General features: G+C 42.5%; 1 protein-coding gene across 1 annotated transcript in view; it reads right to left on the reverse strand.

Moving 5' to 3' along the window:
* LOC126754235 (cadherin-related tumor suppressor) overlaps nucleotides 1-19,309 on the reverse strand; it is a 267,652-nt gene that overhangs the window by 35,220 nt on the left and 213,123 nt on the right. The window contains exons 5-6 of the mRNA XM_050466216.1: nucleotides 15,007-15,326; nucleotides 4,125-5,244 (exon numbers count right to left, since the gene is read on the reverse strand). Of these exons, the coding sequence (XP_050322173.1) occupies nucleotides 4,125-5,244; nucleotides 15,007-15,326 (1,440 nt within the window). The remainder of the gene's footprint in view (nucleotides 1-4,124; nucleotides 5,245-15,006; nucleotides 15,327-19,309) is intronic.

The raw sequence follows: 19,309 nt of genomic DNA on the forward strand, positions 1-19,309 counted from the left end.
AACAGTAGCAACAGCGATTCGAGTAGCGAGAAAAACAGCAACGCTGGCAACAACAGAGATATGTAAGGCAATAGCATGCCACACATATAAACTCCTAGTAAAACTATATAACCGCATGAAGCTGGAGCGCGGGCTTGCTGCCAAAGCATAAAAAGCGCAAAATTGCTCAAAATGTTGTCAACGCCATGGCGCGGGCTGCCAATTGCTGCTAACATTGCTACGCTTAGAACCAGCAGCTTTCAGCAACTATTATGTGAAAGCATTGTTGTTATTATTGTCGAAGCACGTCATCGTCATCATTAGCCGCTCGGTACAGCGATTACCGCTGCTGATGCTCATGCTGCTGTTCCTGCTACTGCTCTTCTGTATAAGTGAAATGCTGGCGCGCAAACCAACACACAAATATATATTTACCCTTACATGTGTATGTTTGTGATTCTGAGTTGCTGTTGTGTGTGTGTGTTTGTAGTCAGTTAGCATTAGATGCGTGTTAGTTGCCAATGTCAGCCGCTGGCAGCCAGTTGCTACAGCAATAACAATAAGCAGCTTGCCACTGGCGTTGGTTGTTGTTGTTGCCAGTTGCTTGTTGGTGCCGCGAGCCACCACAACAACAACACAACAACATGTTTGTTTAGCTGTGTACGCGCCATGATAACTGCCTGCACTCACGCGTGATCTCCTGCTACTCGTAATATGTTGTTCCGACAACTACAACAACTCAAAGATGTGTTGTGGCAATAAGCGTTGATTGAGTAAGAAAAAAGTACGGAGTTTTATTATTGCACATTTCATTAGTAGCAATTACATATTATTCTCTGCTATACATGTGTACAGCTGTAGAGATCTTGTAAGTATGGTAGAGATGCGGGATGAAGATGTTGCAAAAATGTGCTAAGAAACTGTAGCAACTGGACTTGCAGACGCTCAAAAATAATTTGAAAATATTTTATAGAATGCAATTTTGAATTATAATTATAATGTTAGAAGCTTTCCGATAGGAGTAGTAAGCTTTCGAAGAGTGAATAGTGAATTTTCAGAGAGTGAATAGTGAGCTTCCGGAAAGCGAGTAGTAAGCTTTCGTACGTTACTAATATAATATTAGAAACATTCTGATAGAAAAAGTGAGCTTTAGGAAAGCGAATAGTAAGCTTTTGGAGAGTGAATAGTAAACTTTCAGAAAGTGAACAGTGAGTTTTCGAAAAACAAATAGCAAGCTTTCGGAGCGTGCATAGTGAGCTTTCATAAAGTGAACAGTGAGCTTTCGCAAAACAAGCTGTAAGCTTTCGGAGAGCTTTTGCACCTCACTAATATGTTTTCAATTTATTTATGTAATTGTCGCTTTAAAAACTTTATTTGAGTCTCTTACGACATCAAAAAATAAGATAAACAGGATGGTATAGAAAAGGAGTCTGGCATAATTAACTAACAAGACGCTTTCTTATTGTGTTTCAAAGGTAGATTGCATACATAAAAGAAATATATTTATGAAATTCACTCAGTAAAGTATAAAATTCTACAAAAGTCTGCGTTCTCCTTTAGCTCTGATAACTTTAGCTTTTAACAGGCATTATAAGTAGCTTGATGGATTAGTTGGTTGAAAGTGAAGCTTTTCAGCCACATATGTCTGTTATTAAAGTGTCGGTAGACATACTGATACAATGTGTAGATTCTTTCAGGGAGGTTACCATGCACTCAACGTGCCCCTCTTGTGCGACTGCAAGATCTTTAGGCCTAGAGTAGAACATAGTAGATCTTCCAAGTTTATCCTGTCGCAATCGTAGAGATTTTTACTGGACATTGTCCAACCCTAGCCAGCAGGGGGTAGAATTTGTCAGCGGTAAAATACGCCTGTCTGTCACTATGTCTGTATTTTTTGGCTTGCCTCGAAATTTCAGCATAGTCTTTGGCTGAACTAGTAATCTAATACTCAGCTTGAACTAATATTATAGACTTTGAACGATGTTGCTTCTAATGAAAAGGCATTTAAAGTTGGGTGCTCAACTGGTGTTAGCAAAAGCTACAAGGTCTGACCAGAGACTGTATTTGATATCACGCGGAGCAGTTAGCCTTTGGAGTTTGCTCCAATCTGCTCATTGGGTTTGGCCCTTTGGGGATAATCGTGGTGGCAGTGGATTAAACCTAAAGGCAGGTAGGATTGTAAAATTCCGGAACCACAGCATGGCAGAGGTTTTAGATCGATTTGAGATCACCCGACCAAGGTGGAAAAAGTGTCACTTCTACCCGACCAATTGGAACCAAAAAATATGTGCAGAAAGCATTTATCATTTGGGGCGCTGATCAACGCATTGTATTGATCTATGTGCTTTAAAAAAGCACCGTGAGGTTAGGCCGACTTCGGCATGTGCTCACGTAAATCACAACGATTGTTGTTGGATATTGTCCAATAGACGTTCATACGTTAGGAATAAAAATCTTTGCTGGCACAAGCTTTCAAAGTTGTGGGGAGGAAGCATCCAGACACTTTCTCTTTCGTTGAACAGCCTTTACAAGACTGAGAATGAAACACCTCGGCAGTCTTACCTTCGGCGAACTAGACAGACAAGACGAAACTGACATTAAAAATGTTGGATTTTAAGATAACACAACAGCTCGGCATTCTGAGATGTTCAGCTGAGGTTTCGCTAAAGATCAACCTTATAAGCTAACCTAACGTAGTCTGAAGATATTTCGTGTGCTTTTCCACTACCTCAAATGAAGCAAATCGCTTGATATATGATATAAGTTTAATTTACTGTTTCTAACTAATCTAAGGTTAGCAATTAGTCAAATACTAGATGGTTTATATTACCACGAAATATAAAGAGTTCATACAGGGTTTGGAAAATTTATTGGAAATGAGCTTTGGAAGGCATGTACGAGCATAGAAAGCCATGCAAAGTATATATTTGAATTTTAAATCTGTTTATATACAACAACAACATTCAGTTTATGAGTAAGGAGTAAGGCTCGTAGGTGCAAGTGTGTGCCTTAACTTTTGATACCAAGCTAATATAATCAACGTGATGTCTGTGACTGCGTTCTGAGCGGCTATGCAACAACCTGTAGATGCAGACACATGAAAATCCGTATGAGAAAAAGAAAAGAAACAGCAGTAGTTGCAACAGAGAAAGAGTCATGAGTGTAACATTAACAAATTACTGTAATTATCAGAATGTATTTTCTTTAGGGGCACAATAACGAAACCACAGAGCAACCAACAACCGCGCAGATAATGAATGAAACTGAGATGCAACGTATGAGTAAACTGCGCAGAAAGAAAGGCGCAGCTGAAGCGTAAGATGCCTCAGCACACACGAGACATATGCACACGAACAGGCACAAATCAACAAGTCAAGTTTCCGCATTATTTTTGTTTTTTATTTTTCTCAAGTCCAACTAGGGCGTTTGCAAGGCAACTCGCAACACAAAACAACAAGAAAGCAGGCAAGCGGAGCTATGTACTTAAGGTGCTGTTGTAGCTGTGTTTACTACCGGCGAGGGAAACACCTCCTTTCCCAGCTTATGATATATATATATGCGCACATAGATGTGTATATGTGCGGCATTCAATTACAAATACACACATGCGCTTGCAACATGCAAAAATTCTGGCCAAAAAAAAAGACAGTGACAGTGTATTTTGCATATGGCATGGCTGCGCTTGACCAGTCAGCCTACCGGCAACCGTAACAGTGCCAGCAACAACAACAACAGCAGTGCGACTGACCGAAAAGCCGAACGCCAAGTTGATATGATCATTTGGCCATAACGTGTACGCGCATGTGATGATCGCGTCTGCGCCCAACGCTCATGCATATGAATGCGCACACAACCAACTGGGAATGCCCAGAAGCACTTTGTGTAGCTGCCCGCCCGCTTGGCGCTGCACTGCGTCTCTACTGCTTTCTAACTCACTCCGACTCCGACTCCGACTCCGCATGGCTGCTGCAGCTCAAATTCCAAAACATTAAGATTATCTTGCGCGCACTCAGCTTGCCGCAAAAAGTCAGCTTTTACTTGCCGTAGACAAGCTTGCTTGCGATGTTTTCTTTTATTTTTTTGTTGTTGTAAAACATTCATATACATATTTTTCATATTGGAAATTATGCATTATGTGGACTCACCTGTATCCATGGCAACCAGCGTCAGCGTGTACTCAGCCTTTGCCTCACGATCGAGCGCCCGCAGCAATGATATTTCGCCTGTCGATGCATTTATGCGAAATAGATCTGTATCGCCCTCCTTCAGAAAGTAGCGCACTTGCGAGTTAAAAGGCGGCGTATCGGCATCGTAGGCCTCCACTGTCAGCACATAGCCGCCATTTGGCGGTATAACATTCTCCATCACATACGCCAGGTAGGGGGAGTGCAGGAATGTGGGCGGATTGTCATTGATGTCCATGATGATGATCGTCAGTTCGGCAGTGTCGTAGCGTGTCTCACGCTGCTCCACACCATGCTTAGCTGCACCGGCGCCCGCTACACCACCAACACCACCACCACCACCGCCGCCAACAACACCACCACTGCCGCCAACCACCATATTCGCACCACTCGCAGTGCCTACTTTGCCGCCTAACTGCAGCTGTGCGGCTGCGGCCACGACATCGGCGGCACAATCTTCGGCGCGCACCGTCAGCACATAACGCGATTTACGCTCATAATTCAAATTCTTGGCGACGCGCACAGCACCTGAGTCTTCACTAATGCTAAAGTCGCGGTTATCATCGCCGGCAGCGATAGAGAAGCGTACACGTCCGTTGGCGCCCTCATCTATATCGGTTGCGGCGACTTGCAATACCATTGCGCCAATACTGGCATTCTCCGGCACCGAAGCCGAGTACTGTTTGGGATCGAAGACGGGACTGTTGTCGTTTTCGTCCAGTATGCGCACGGTGATCTGCATATGCGTGGCTTGCGGTGGTTCGCCGCGATCTCGTGCGGTCACGTTGAGCTGGTAACTGGCGCGCAGTTCACGATCCAAGCGTCCGGCAACGCGTAATAGCCCATCAACAGCGCCCAACGTAAAGGGTATATTATTTTCATCGTCATAATCGTGGTTGGTGACTGCTGACTTTTTGCCGTCGAGCAAATATTCGATATAACCGTTGCGTCCCTCGTCGCGATCGATGGCCTTAACGACCATGACGACAGTGTTGGGTGCGATATTCTCAAGCACACTGGTTTCATTAGGCGAGGTGAAACTCGGCGCTTCGTCGTTGACGTCCTTCAAAACGATTGTGACCTGTGTAAATGAGAAGATGTAAGGAATATTTATTAATTTTTATAACAAAAAAAAAATCCGGAATTTTAAAACGAAAGTGAATATAATATGCTCGAAATTAGTAGTAGTAGTATTATAGAGAGCCAAAAACTCAAAAGAGCTGCGGACAACTTAGCCACTCTGTTCATATTCATATTCTCTCAAAAACACCGTCGCATATTTACAAGCGCCTAGAGCCAGCCACAAATTTATTGAGCCGACTAATATCTACTCCATTGATTTCGCTGGGTTCGTAGAAAGTCTTGCAATGCTGTTTAAACCTTAGTCTAGCCAAAACTGGATAGTGCAGAAGAAAGTATCTAGAGGTCTCCACCTCATTTTCCTCATTGCAACTTTGTCAAATTGCATTCTTCAAATCTGCAGACTCACTGCGTGTGTGTCAATGCCTGGCTTTTTGTTCCACTCTTGGCCCGAAGACTTTCGCAATCCCACAAGTGCTGTTTGCTGACCAATGTATGCTAAGCTCGTGGGAAGTTCATATATCCAACATCCCAATGTACGAAAACAGGAGAGTCTCTGCTCGTTGGCATCCTGAAAGGAATTGGATCAGGCACCCAGCCAGGTTTAATAGGCTTGATGCTACCGCTAGTGAGTACGTGAGTACTCTCCTTTACTCTGCTATTGGAGTGGATTCATACCTCTCTAAAAGAAGCCACATTAAAACTAAATATTTGTCAATTCTGGCAGACTGAAGCAAGAGTTGATTCAGAGCTCCCGACGAGTAGAAGAGACCATAGGTCGCTGTGAAAAACCTCAAATTTTCTTTCTTTCAAATTTTCAGAAGACTCCCCCCAACATTCCCCCTAAACTTTGATGCCCCTCGAAAAAGCTCATTGCGATTCTTTTCCCGCGACTCCAACTACCTAAACTCTCACGGAGTCACGGGCATGGAAAAGATGCCGCTGGAGAAGGTTATGCAACGTAGTGGCCCAAGTTATCAGGGATGCATACGAAATGAGAGAGAGTTTCGAAACCCTTAAGATGCCCAGCTTACGAGAATCTGATAACAACAATGCATCTGCATCGGGGGCCATCTGTAGGATGGATTTAATCCAAGATCCGAAGATAAAAACATCCTTGTGCCCGACAAAATCCGGTAACTAATCCGGTAACTTAGAACCAGCTAACCTGGTGCTATTTCGTAAACGGAATCCATTAATTTTCCTTTTACGATGAGAACAACATCATCTGCAGGGAGATAACGACACGAGAGCACTTTCAAAGAGAAGACAATATATGAGATGCTTGAGGTTCGTTTCAACCTCGAATATATACAGGGCACTAACAGTTTGGCATTCTTCGAGTTTAATATTAAACGGCGACACATTCTCAAAGAGAATATATATATATATATTCTCCAGTTTGATAGATACTTTCTGATACTTCAGAAGCATCACTCAACTGAGTTTTCTGCTACTCACTGCTCTGCAGATATTTTAGTGCCATTTGCTGCCTCAAACTTTTCCGAATGTATGAAGAACTTTAATTACAACAATAACAATAAAAAAAGGAACGCAATGTATGTTATGGACCTTTTTGCGATTTCTAGCCGCAAAATAAAAATCATAACAGCCGAGTCACGAACGGGTTCAGCAGCACTGAAGCAGATGCTGCCTGCATTGGGGCCGATAAACGCTTTACGATAAGCGACTGCTGTTGGGGAAAATGTGAGAACATTTTTAATAAAATTGTTTGCAATAAAATTAAATATCTGCACAACTGTAAAAAGGTAAAGCGGTAGCCAAGGCAAAGGCAATAGCCACGGCAACGGCACAAATAGGACGGACAGACGCGCGGCAAACAAAAGAAAAATCTGTAAGCTTTCTCCAAAGCAATCGGCAACCGCAGGCGTTAATGGCGCAGGAAAAGTTACGTAGGCGCCGACAAAAACTAAAGCATACATGTCAAAGCAGGAAACGCGGTAGCAGACAGGAGGAAGGAACGAACGACAAAGCACCGTTGCTGTTGACGAAAAAAGCCGAAACGCAACAGCGCACTCATTTAGGCTTTAATGCAATTTCTAATTGCGAACGATTTATTAACATCAACAGCAGCAATGGCGGCTGCCACTAACACAATAATAACAACAATAAAAACAAAGAGTGCAGCCAACAACAACAACTGCAAAGTAATCGCAATAAATTTGTTGTAGCGCATTTCGCGCGCACTTTGTTGCATGCAGGCGCTGCGACGGCCATTTTTCGCTCGTTTCTGATTTTGTTGCTGTTGCAGACAGCAATTGCCGTTGCTGGCATTGCTTGCGATGGCACTTACAGCGCCTTAAGCTGCAGCAATTCCTTTAAATTTGCAAATCTATTCGCTGTGGACATTAACGAAAATTTATTAGCTTCATTAAAAATTGCTTTACCTGCCGCAGCAGCGGCAGTGGCTGCAACAAAAGTTGTGGCAAGGTGTGTGCAACGTGTGGCCCATGCATAGTTGCAACGTACGCCAATCAAAATAAGCACGAAAAGCCAACAAAAAGCACATACGTGCAATGGCAAGCGTGTTGTAGCGGCGGCGCGGCGCCGCCCGGTGTGGCATCAATGCTGGAAAGTCGAAAAGAAGCCTAAGAATAACTGCCGCAGATATAAAGTGGCGATAGCTGAACCCAAAAGCGTAAGGCCGAGCAACATACGACGCCAATGTGCGCATTTGCACACCGCATACAACAACAAAAACAACGCATAACGCATGAAAATCAAATTTAAGCAGCGCTTGGCGTAAAAAATGGCGCATCCAAATATTCGCGCAAATGGAAAAAGCACATATCACTGCCGTTGGAGGAAAGCGCACAATGTCAGTGTCAGCAGCGGTCAAAGCAGTTAAAGGTAAACACCAACAAACACACACACTTAAATGCACCCATATTAGCGCACGTGTGTGCTTTTCGCCGCATTTTCAATTTTTTATGCGCAGCAAAAAAATGACTGGAAATTGCTGCCACGCTTGTGGTTGCATTTGAAAGGTAGCAATATAAATGAAGTTGCTCGCAGATTTCTAATGAGAGATTCGCATATTATTAATGAAGTTGTTGCATATTTTCCGCGAACACCATACACGCGTAATGGCCAAATGGATGGCAGGCCACATGCCACCACCAACAACAAATATGACAAACAATGACAACAACTGAATTGAGTAATGCGCCGAGTAAACAGAATGCACTTGCCACATGCGCTATGTGCGCGTATATTTGCTTGCAACGTCGCTTTGCCTGTCGCCTGATTGCACTTGGCCATGTGAGTGTGGATTGCCAATGCGCGGCGACAGCCTGTGGTGCAACGCGCAGCTAACCAACGCAACGCCTACTTACCGCTACAGAGCACTGGCGAGAAGAATAATGCCGATATGTATGCGCAGGTATGTGAAAGCATTAATTTTGTGTGAGCCTAAGCATTTGCGCAAACGCTGAGGATGTATTTAATATAAGCAAGGTAATACAAAAAAATCATATTTTAATAGCTGAAGCTTTGAATTGTGTTATTATAGTTTCGAAAATAATAATTCCGGCGCCTCATAAGTATTTGGGTAAGGACGCCTAAAGAACAGTTTAAGTGAATTATTGGAATAAATCAGCAAATAAAGTGCTAAGGTAGGGACCAAGCAATCGCTAGAGGAATGTTTAAAGTCCTTGTATTCTTATATCCAGATCACCCCAATAGCCCTTGGCTCCTTATATATGGATAGAGACCATAAAACCTCAATAGCGCTCAGCTAGTTCCTGGAATTCATTAGAGGCTTTTGTGAGGACATGAGATAAAGGATAGAGGGGAGGATAGATAAACCATTGGTTGCAGTGAAAACCTCAATTAAAACCTAATATAATCTAGGCTTGACTTTGGCTGGTATGACTGTTGACTTCAACAACTAAATATTCTCAATTGTCAAAATATCAGGAAATAATTAGGTTTGAGTGCAGCCGATCAGTTTGTTCCAATGAAGAATATATATTATTACATTTTTGTTGATATTTTAGATGCAGAAACTACAACAAGAAAAACCGTTAACCCACTTCTTTTTAACAAAAAATAAAAAAAGAGTAAGAAAAATCGCGCGAAGAGCTTAAACCGTGAAATCAAACGCAGGATTACTCTTCGCAACTACACCCTGCTTTCGACTGAGTAAGCAATTGAGAAGCTAAGTCCTCTCTCGACGAACAAAGACCAAACTCTATAAGTCTCTCATCATTTCCGCCCTACTATATAGTGCGGAGGCATGGACAACGACATCATCTGATGAGTCGGCCTTATGAGTGTTCGAGAGAAATGTTTTGTGGAAGATTTATGGTCCATTGCGCATTGACAACGGCAAATATCGCAATCAATGGAACTATTAATATAGTTCAGGCTTCGCTGCCTAGGTCAAGTCATCCGAATGCATGAAAACGCTCTAGCTTTGAAAGTATTGGACGCAGTACCCCCGCCGGTGGAAGCAGAGGAAAAGGAAGGCCTCCACTTCTTTGGAGATATCAGGTGGAGAAGGAGCTGGCTGCACTTGGTATTTCGAATTGGCGGCAAATAGCGAAATGAAGAAACGACTGGCGCGCTGTTGTTAACTCGGCTTTAATCACGTAAACGGTGTCTACGTTAGTAAAGAAGAAGAGTTTGAGATGCTGCATAGCAGAAGCTCGGCCCGAAAACTTTATCAAAAGTTAAGGCAGCAAACAAATGGGTTCATGCCGGGGCCGGCTTCTAAAAAGAAAGCAACGGAAACCTGTTAACAGACACCCGGAGTACACTCGAAATTTGGAAGGAACACTACACGAAACTGTTGATGGCAAAGACAGTGCTGCGACGGTCAACGAAGCCCCAGGGGCTAGTCGATTAACGGCTGAGCTGTTTAAAGCCGGCGGCGAGGAGCTAAAAAGTCGCATGTTCCAGTTGCGAAGCATGATTTGGCTGCCCGATGATTGGAACATGAGTCCATAAGAAAACAGATCCCGCAGTCTGCGCAAATGATCGCGGTTTCAGGCTTTTTAACATTGCATATAAGGGGGACAACATTGTGTGGAAGACTTAAGCTTTAAATGAACTGATTGGATCTTAACAGTGTGGCTTTTGATATGGTAAATAAATAATAGACCCGATTTTCCCAACAATTCAAATCTTGAATAAAACTTTTGACAATCAGATCGAACCCCATCACATTTGTGCCGAAAATTTTGGTATCCCTGAAAGACTCATACGCTTCGTTAAAATCGAGAACGATATCTCGGAGACATTCGACACAAAACGAAGTTTTAGGCAGGATGATTCCTTTTCGTCAGTCATCTTCAATATAATACTAGAAGAAGTTGTATGTCCCGCTAATCTGAACCGCAATGGCACTGTTTACAATAAAAGTACACTGCTGATGGGGTACATAGATGATATTGATGTCGTAGGTATCGCTGGCAGCTATAAATTTCAAAAAGTTAAGGTCTTTGTATGTCTCGGAACCAGCATAAATTCCACCAATAATATAATAACGGAGATCAAGCCTAGAATAATTATTGCCAAAAAGGAGCTCATTTGGGATCGGTAGGTAATTAAAAAGCAGAAAATTTGTTTTATAAGTCTCTCATTATTCCCGTACTCTTATACGGTGCAGAAACTTGGACGATAACGAACCGAAAAGAGAAAGACTTGAAGCATTCGAGCGAACTGTTCTTCGCAAGATCTCTGGAGCCGTCCGCCTGAGCGATGAATGTCGAAGAAGATGAAACTACGAATGAGCTCTACGGTGGGCTGGATATAGTTAAGGGTTCACATGGAAGATGATGTTTCAGCGAAATTTTTTTTTGGCTCGAGAGCCATGAATAGTAAACGGAAGAAAGGGCGCCCACGTATCCAAAGGAAGGACCAAGTGCATAGCGACCTGTCTGAAATGGGAATGTACAGCTGGCGTGACCTGAAAATGGATGCCCGCCATAAGATGCGAAACAGCATAGCTGCATTCGAATGTTGCAAGGTATTGCAAACACGAAATAATATTTCACCTTTCTTCCACCGAACACAGTCGTAATCTACATTTGCCCTCTGTAAATACATACATATATTCGGGCTATTCCGGCCGAAATGCTCGAAAAAGTTGCCCATATTCAACATTTAAATGAAATTATCTTCAAAAAGTAAATGTCATGAACGTTTTATGCGTTTTTTTTTATAAGTTTAAATATAAGTTTAAACATATATTCGTCGTGGTGTACATAAATATTTGATACCACTCACTTTGCCCACTTTAAGTGAGTGCAGTGCAAAGTGATTTTTCTCTTGCGTTCTTATTCCGATTTTTCCGCATTGCTTATTGTTGTTGTTGGCAACGGTATCAGCTGTAAAATTTAAATAAATTACAGCAATAAAAAAGATAAACTTGAAATTTGTTACAATACGCCAAGCAGCGGCAGCAAAACAAACAGCAGCAACAACACGAAAGGTTTACAGCCTCTCATGCTCGTATATACGATGCGATGGGTGAAGGTAAGTCGTGCTGTTTCGCTTACACATTCGTGAAGAGTGTTGCGGTAACGAAGCCGCGCGTGCACACGCAGCTCAATGTAAAGAATGACTTTAATTAACTGATAACTGTGAATATGTACAACTGTACGAATGCGAATAATTCATGCTGTGCGCGGGGCAAGAAAGCAATGCAAGCAATGCCGCGTAACAAGGATGGGGAATGCGAGTGCAAGCAATGCAAAGGGACTTAAAGCTGCCGAAAAAAGCACAAAGTTGAGTATATATGCGTGTGCGTGTGTGTGTGTTCGCTGGCATTTTTAATGATAAGCAGCATTCGCACTTTTGTTATCAAAATACATTTATTATGTGTGTTAATTTGGTACACTCAAAGATGCAGCGCAATTTATGGAGATGTGTTTGTTAATGCTTATATAGTAAGTGTATCCCGCTGGTGAAATTTGTTGCTCAAGTGTCTCAGAGTACTTAGTAACAGCTGCTAGATGGCCGACCGTATTGGTGAACGGAAAGATAAATAAGTTTCAGGAGTAGATCGTGAGTATTTCAGTTTTTTATGAAAAGTCAGTCATCAGTTAGTTAGCGGGTTCAAATCTAGCTCACAACCCTGGGATGGGATGATTCGACTTTTTACCTTAGCTCGTCTTCAAATAGGTGCTTTTTGATACTTGGATTCTTGGTCTAAGACCGGAAGTCGTGAGCTACTTGAGCCATATGTTGCTACTTCGGACTGAGTAGGCTACTGAAAACTACAGTGTAACAAAGATCAAATTCTACAAGTCACTCATCATCACTCTCCTGCTATATGGTGCGGAGGCATGGACGATGACAACATTTAATAAGTCGTCATTACGAGTTTTCGAGCGAAATGTTCTGCGAAAGATGTAGGGTCCTTTGCGCATTGACCACAGCGAATATCGCATTCGATGGACCATGAGCTGCATGAGTTATAGGACGACATTTACATAGTTCGGCGAATCAAAACACAGCAGCTGCACTGGCTATGTCAAGTCGTACGTATGGACTAAAACACTCCAGCTCTAAAAATATTCGACGCAATACCTGCCGGGAGAAGCAGAGGAAGAACAAGACCTCCACTTCGTTGGAAATACCAGGTAGAGGAGAACCTTGATACACTCGGAATCTCCAATTCGGGCCAAAGAAAAGGAAGAACGATTGGCACTCGATTATAACCGCGTAAGTGGTGTCTGCTCCAATAAAGATGATGAATTCAATTTAGTACATTATATATTGCTGCTAGACTAAACTGGGGGATTGGGCCTACTTGCTGCATCGACACGGACCTGCCTTAGCTTCGACATGGATTAAGAATAAATGTTTTTTTTTTTTAATTTCGGGTTGAATCCTTGGCTCGTGGTTGCGACATTCTGCAACCAGAATATGCTGATATGACACTCAGCAGAAATGGCTGGTGGGCTAATGCTGCATCTACCTCGTTCCCGTTAAAAACAATACCAGCCTCAGAGTGTTAGATGTTAATTGAGAAAACTACCACTTTACACTGATCAGCTCTGAACGCAATGCCTCATAAAGGCGGTCGTCAACCCTCGCCTTGACCTCTTGAGGGACAACTTTGGGACCGTTAAAGGAGACTACCTTTCGGGGGACGAATAGCGGCTCTAAGTGAGGACCATTTCACAAAATTTTCACAAAAATAAATTAAGGAGAAGACGGAGTCGGATAGTGAAGGGAGATCAGAACCATTATCCAGACTTATCTCTGGTAATATAAGACACAGAGTGACGGACTCACCAAGTCTACTAAAGAGTTCGATACAGCCTCTATCTGGGCTACAGCGAGGCTACTCCCACCAGGGAAGGAAAAGAAAAGCAAAGTCGTTAGAAATCTATCGACCACTGACAGTGTTAGGGTAACTAAATCCAGCGGATCGCCAATACCAGCAGGGGAGCCTCTGCTAGAATTATGGACTACACTATGTGCATACATAGGAAGCGGAACACACCGGTCAGGAAACAGAAGTCGAAGTTTGAGAGCCAAAATTCTAGAGCTATGCGGTAGACATGCTAAGCAGAAATTTCTTCAGCTTGCCTGTGTGCCAGAGTGAGCCAAAAGGGTGTTGAGCGAAGAAAACTTTAGTGACTAAAACGTATCCCAAACATCAGTCAAGCGGCAAAGGTTGCTTTAGGGAGAAACGTCTCTCGGCAAAAGGTAAGGTACGGGAATTGCGCCAACGTTTACCGAAATCGTTATGTAAATGCGACGGTAAACTTCTTACATGCTATATGCGCACCGAAAAACATAAACCCATTCGTCTTAAAAGAGAAAAAGAGGCAGTTGCTGATTAAAATATCAAAAAAGTCCACAAAATAGTTTTGGAAGACCAAAAAATAAAATTTATCGAGATAGCTGACATTCTGAAGATGATACTAGAATATATTAGATGGAACGTTCATGAGAAAAAATTGTTTGAATTGAGCTTCGCATTGTCCATATGGTCATTGTATCCTCTGCATCTTCTTCCAGTGTCTTATTACTCTATTTAGACCACAACCTAGTGGCTCCTAGAATGAGTCAACGAAAAGGTAAATACGGAGACCGAAGAAAACTGCGTAATAAAAAGTTGGAAGACGGCTCTAATCTCTAATCGAAATATCGAAATAATACCTACTTCCTGACTTTTTCGGCGAAAATTTTAATTTTATTAACTTTTCTGCCTACCTATTGTTTAACCACAAGTTAAGCGACTGTGTTTGCATTAAAACATCTTAACAGTTAACGCTACAATAAACTCTAACGCCTTAGGCATAATTTGATGCAACGCTAATCCTATTAAGATTTCGTTCTTGTAGCGCTTTGCCACAGCGCCTTTATTCAAGCAGCTGAAGTCGCCTCATTTACCCACGCGCTTATGCAACATTTTCCCACCGGCCATAACTGGCATAGCAGCGCATATTTAACAGATCATCAGCAAAACAACAGCCCACCGGCATGACCGCGCGGCCACTCGGCGCGCATACGGAAGGCCTGGCTGCGTGGCAGTAACGATGTGCTGCGCGCCAATTCGCGAGCGATGCGCACCAATTAAAAGTGCACACACACAAGCACGCAGCCGCGCTGCTATGGGCGGTGGGCTAAAATTTGTTGCAAAAATCAAATTTCTGCTACACTTCAGACAGCCATACAAATGAATACACAAGCGTACATGTTATGTGGATGTTATTGAGGAAGTGCCTGCACATCGCAGCATATTATTGCTCTATACACCATTCTATTGCATGCAAATTACCTGTACTGTTGATGATAGACGCTGTTGCGGTTGTTGCTCTACATATTGTTGCTGCCGGTGTTGCCGCTGACGTCGCTGCTGTTGTTGCTGGTGATGCGGCTGCTGCTGCATGAAGGCGCCGTCGTTGTATGCATATGTTGTTGTGCTTGTTGTTGTTGGAAATTCTTGAGCGCAATCTCTTGCGGTTACAATTAAATTGTATGAACTTTTCGTTTCGCGATCAAGTTCACGGCGCGTACGTATCGTACCGTTGGCAGCAATTTCAAAGTCGTTATTATCATCGCCCGACGTAATCGCGTACTCGATGCGCCCGTTATCGCCTTGATGGAGTTGGAAAAATGAAAATGGTGGAGAAAAAAATAGTTAGTTGATGAAAAAATGTAGTTTGATATAATAAAATATTGCAAAAAAAATCTAAATACTAAAACAACAAAAAAGTAATGCAACAAAAGAGTTATACAAAAAATGTAAGCGCAGCCGCAGCGCGACTACTGTTGTTGATGGCGCGTTTGCCAATAGCAGCCCCACTACACACATACAATTACAAACGCGCTAGCGGCTGGCTGGTTAGCGCTGACTTAGCGCGCCAGTAGCGGTGAAAATTGTGGCTGTCGCGCAATGCGCGGCGCGCCTGGCAAGGCGCTGACTTATAGCGATTTTGTAACCTAACCTAGCAAACAACAATTGTTGTTGTTGTTATTGTTGTAGTGCGCGCTCAAATTATAAATTATTTGCAATTCGCAGGCATCATCAAACTTTCCTTTTGTCTGCGCTCGCTCCTGCAGCCTGCGCTTTTCACCGTAATTTCTCGAAATGCGCTGCTTGCAACAACAGCTGCCGCACTGCCGCTAATATTTTGTGGTATTTTTATGTATTTTCACTTAAAACCTTGCAACATGTTTCCACACTTCCTCACCTCAACTAAGACCAGCGCAAAAGAATTGAATTCTGCGGTAAGTACAGCAGCTGATAATTTGGTGAAAATTATGACGCCTTTTTTAAATTGAAGTTAACTTCGGCTGCGCGCGCTCTTATGTGTGTGTGTAAGCACCATCATGTTTTCTTATTTGCCTGCGCGCGCCTTCGATCTAACGCCATTTCTAGTGCTGCAGCTAGCTTGTAATCATAACTGTGCCGCATTGACTTACTGACTCCTTTTATTGCCTCCTTTCTGTCTGCTTGCCTTTTTGGTGCATGCAGCCATGTGGTTTACTGCTTTTGGTTGGCAAATCTGCTGGCACCCACTCAAAAATCATAAATGTGGCGTGACATACATACATATATACTGTATGTGTATATATATGCATTGTGTTTGAAGTGTCTGTAGGCATCAAAAGTCATGGCATCGCAGCCTCCGACTGCCAGCCTGCCTTTAACGCGCAACCCATCCCGCTATGCTGGTTTTGGCGCTGTCTGGCTGCTAGTACACCTTCTACTACTGCTGATTTTCATACTTTCTACGCTGACTGTTGTCTTTCTGCTCTTCAACAATCACTCAACACCAGCGCATTGTTGTTGCACCAACTTTTTTCTGCCAGCTCATTTTTGCCATTTTTTATTGTGATAAATTATGATTCGATTTCAAACGGTATGCAACTACCATGGAAGAGTTGGTGGGATACGCTCTTAAAAAGTTTTATTAACAAAGTTGGAGCTTACATACATAACCCTTTTTATATATTTCGTTATCGGAAAAGTGGTTTCGTTATAATTTAAGGTTGAAAATAAGATCTACAAGTCCGAAATAAGCACGACCAAGAGCTCTTCGTGGAAAGCTTTTTGCGGAAAGGTAGAAAACTGTCATGAGTCTGGAAAGTTTAGACGCTTCCTCGTAAGGAACCACATTATTTCCGTTTACTTAAAGGTGGGAGTGACAGCTGGATTCTGATCACTTAGAACTGCTCCTAGACGCTCACTTTCTGAGCAATCCTTCCTCTGGGGTAATATCTCTCGGAGAATCTGAGTCGGGCAGTGTATCCTTTTCGAGCTTTCTGAACAAACGTAGTTAAAAGATGGGAATGGCAGCTTGATTCTGAGCAGTCAGAGCGCTCCTAGATGCTCACCTTCCGAGATAATATCTCTCGTAGCACCTGAGACAGACAGCACATTGTTTTTCGGCCTGAATACCACCTGACAGGGGCAATCAAGTAATTTAAACAATTCAAGTTCTTTGAGCCAGATGGCATTTTACTAGTGCAGCTGCAGCGAGCTGGCACGCTTTCGTGTAATGGGTTGGTAGCCATCTATACGAACTGCACTATATTCGGTTATATTTCAGGAGGCAGGTTAGGGTGGTTGCGTTCATCTTGAAAGCCGTTAAGAGCTCGCATATGCCGACCAAGGAGTTTAGATCTATCAGTCTATCCTATTTCTTATTGAAAACGTTAGATATATTGATTCACTTGAATTTAAGGGTTGGTAGACGACCCTTCCAAGGATACAAAATGCCTCAAAGCTACGACAGATCAGTGGACACAGCCTTGCACACTCTTGTCTCCTGGTTCGAGAGGACCATTAGGAAGAAGGAGTTTGCGGTTGGGACACTACTCGATAGCGGTTGTTAGAGTTTTAAATAAATTTGAGATTTAACCGAATCTTAAGGATTTCATCCTCCAACTTAATTAGGGCACCTCAAAAATGGGGAGGTCTTTCGCCACTTCTCTGGATCATGGTTGCCAATGATATTCTGGAAAAGCTTGAGGAACGGCTGCTGGGTGATTACTTAAGCGAATAACGTAGCTTTTTTGGCTGAAGGAAGATTTCTGAATCCGTGTATAAGCTAACTCATGGGTACTTTAGGCAAAAAACTGGGCTGCGCTGCTGAAAAGATCTCTCCATAAACACTAACAAGATCGAATTGGTTGCATTCACTACGAAGTACAAAATCCCGGAGGCGCAGCTACCATCAATGAGAGAAACGTGTCGTCGGCCGGCTGACAGAGTTACCTAGTATTCATTCTAGACAGGAAGGCGTCGTTGAAGCCTAATGTCGAGGAAAGAGCCAGGAAGACATCGGTTGGCTTGTATTGCTGTAGGAGAGCCATTGGTAAAGGTTGGGGACTGTTATAAAATAGTTATTCTTTGACTCTATGAAACCATAGTTAAACCTATAATGTTTTACGGAATTTTGGTTTACTGTAAGGCGCTGGAAAAGTCTACACTCGAGGAAATTTCTCGAAATACAGGTTGTCCAATATAAGTCAAACGCATCAGCGTCATATTTTGCATTGAATTTGTTATTGGAAACACCATTTTGGACATAGATTGGATTGGAAAACCCTGTACCAAAGTTAACCTGGTAAAAATTTTGTTTCAAATTTTTTTTGAAACGTTTTTTATTTCATATCTTTTTAAAAAATATTATACCGATTGAAACACCCTATACCAAAGCTAAGCTGGTAAGGATTTTATGCTTTAAAAGTTTTTTGAAAAGTTTTTTATTTCAAATCTATTTCAAATGTATTTAAAAAAATATTTTACCAACTGGAACACCCTGTACCAAAGTTAAACTGGTGAAAATAGCTTCAAATTCTATATTCAGTTAACACAAAATAATAGAAACCCATGAAAATGTGTGCGGTTTTCGGCCACACCTTTAAAAATTGTTATTCCAACTGCAATTGTACCGTTGATTTGGTTTCATTTTCAATCATTAGTTCTGTTAATCCTGTTGCCACCAACGCCGCGGACATTCCTAGCGCAATTTGGCACAATAAATAAAAATGGCGAAAAGCAGTAATAGCAGAGAAGCTAATGAATGCTGTGACGCTGGCTCAAACCGTGTTAGACACACAAACTCACACACATTCGAAGGCACAAACAGAAGCCGTGGAAAGGTGTCAGTCATAAATCGTGAGATGCTCATTTTTCTGCGCACTTTTTGTTGCGCTGCTGCCGTTTTAGTGCCGTTCTTTTACGTTTATTTTATTTTTGTGTTGCACAGTTTTTGACACGGTAGTTTCGCCTTATGCCGGTTTGCGGTTAGAAGCTATAATGATATTTATTTTTACTACGAGCATAAATGGCAACTCGGAAACTCAGAAAATCGGAAACATTTAAAGCACCGCCGTTTAGTGGGTCAATAGGTGAAGAACGTTTTTAATGTGCCAGCAATTGCAAAGTAATTTTTCGTGTTGCTAAGTGTTGCAAAGTGTGGCAAGTCGATGTGTAGTGTAATAAAAGACTAGAAAGCAAGCGACTGCGCAGAGCCAGCGAGTGGGTGCCGTAAAGCGAGCGCAAACACATGATTATTCCGGGTAGTTGCAAATAACAGCTGAGCTTAACAATTTAAGGAGCACTAAAG

Source organism: Bactrocera neohumeralis, chromosome 3 (genome assembly GCF_024586455.1).
Source record: "Bactrocera neohumeralis isolate Rockhampton chromosome 3, APGP_CSIRO_Bneo_wtdbg2-racon-allhic-juicebox.fasta_v2, whole genome shotgun sequence".
Lineage (NCBI taxonomy): Eukaryota > Metazoa > Arthropoda > Insecta > Diptera > Tephritidae > Bactrocera > Bactrocera neohumeralis.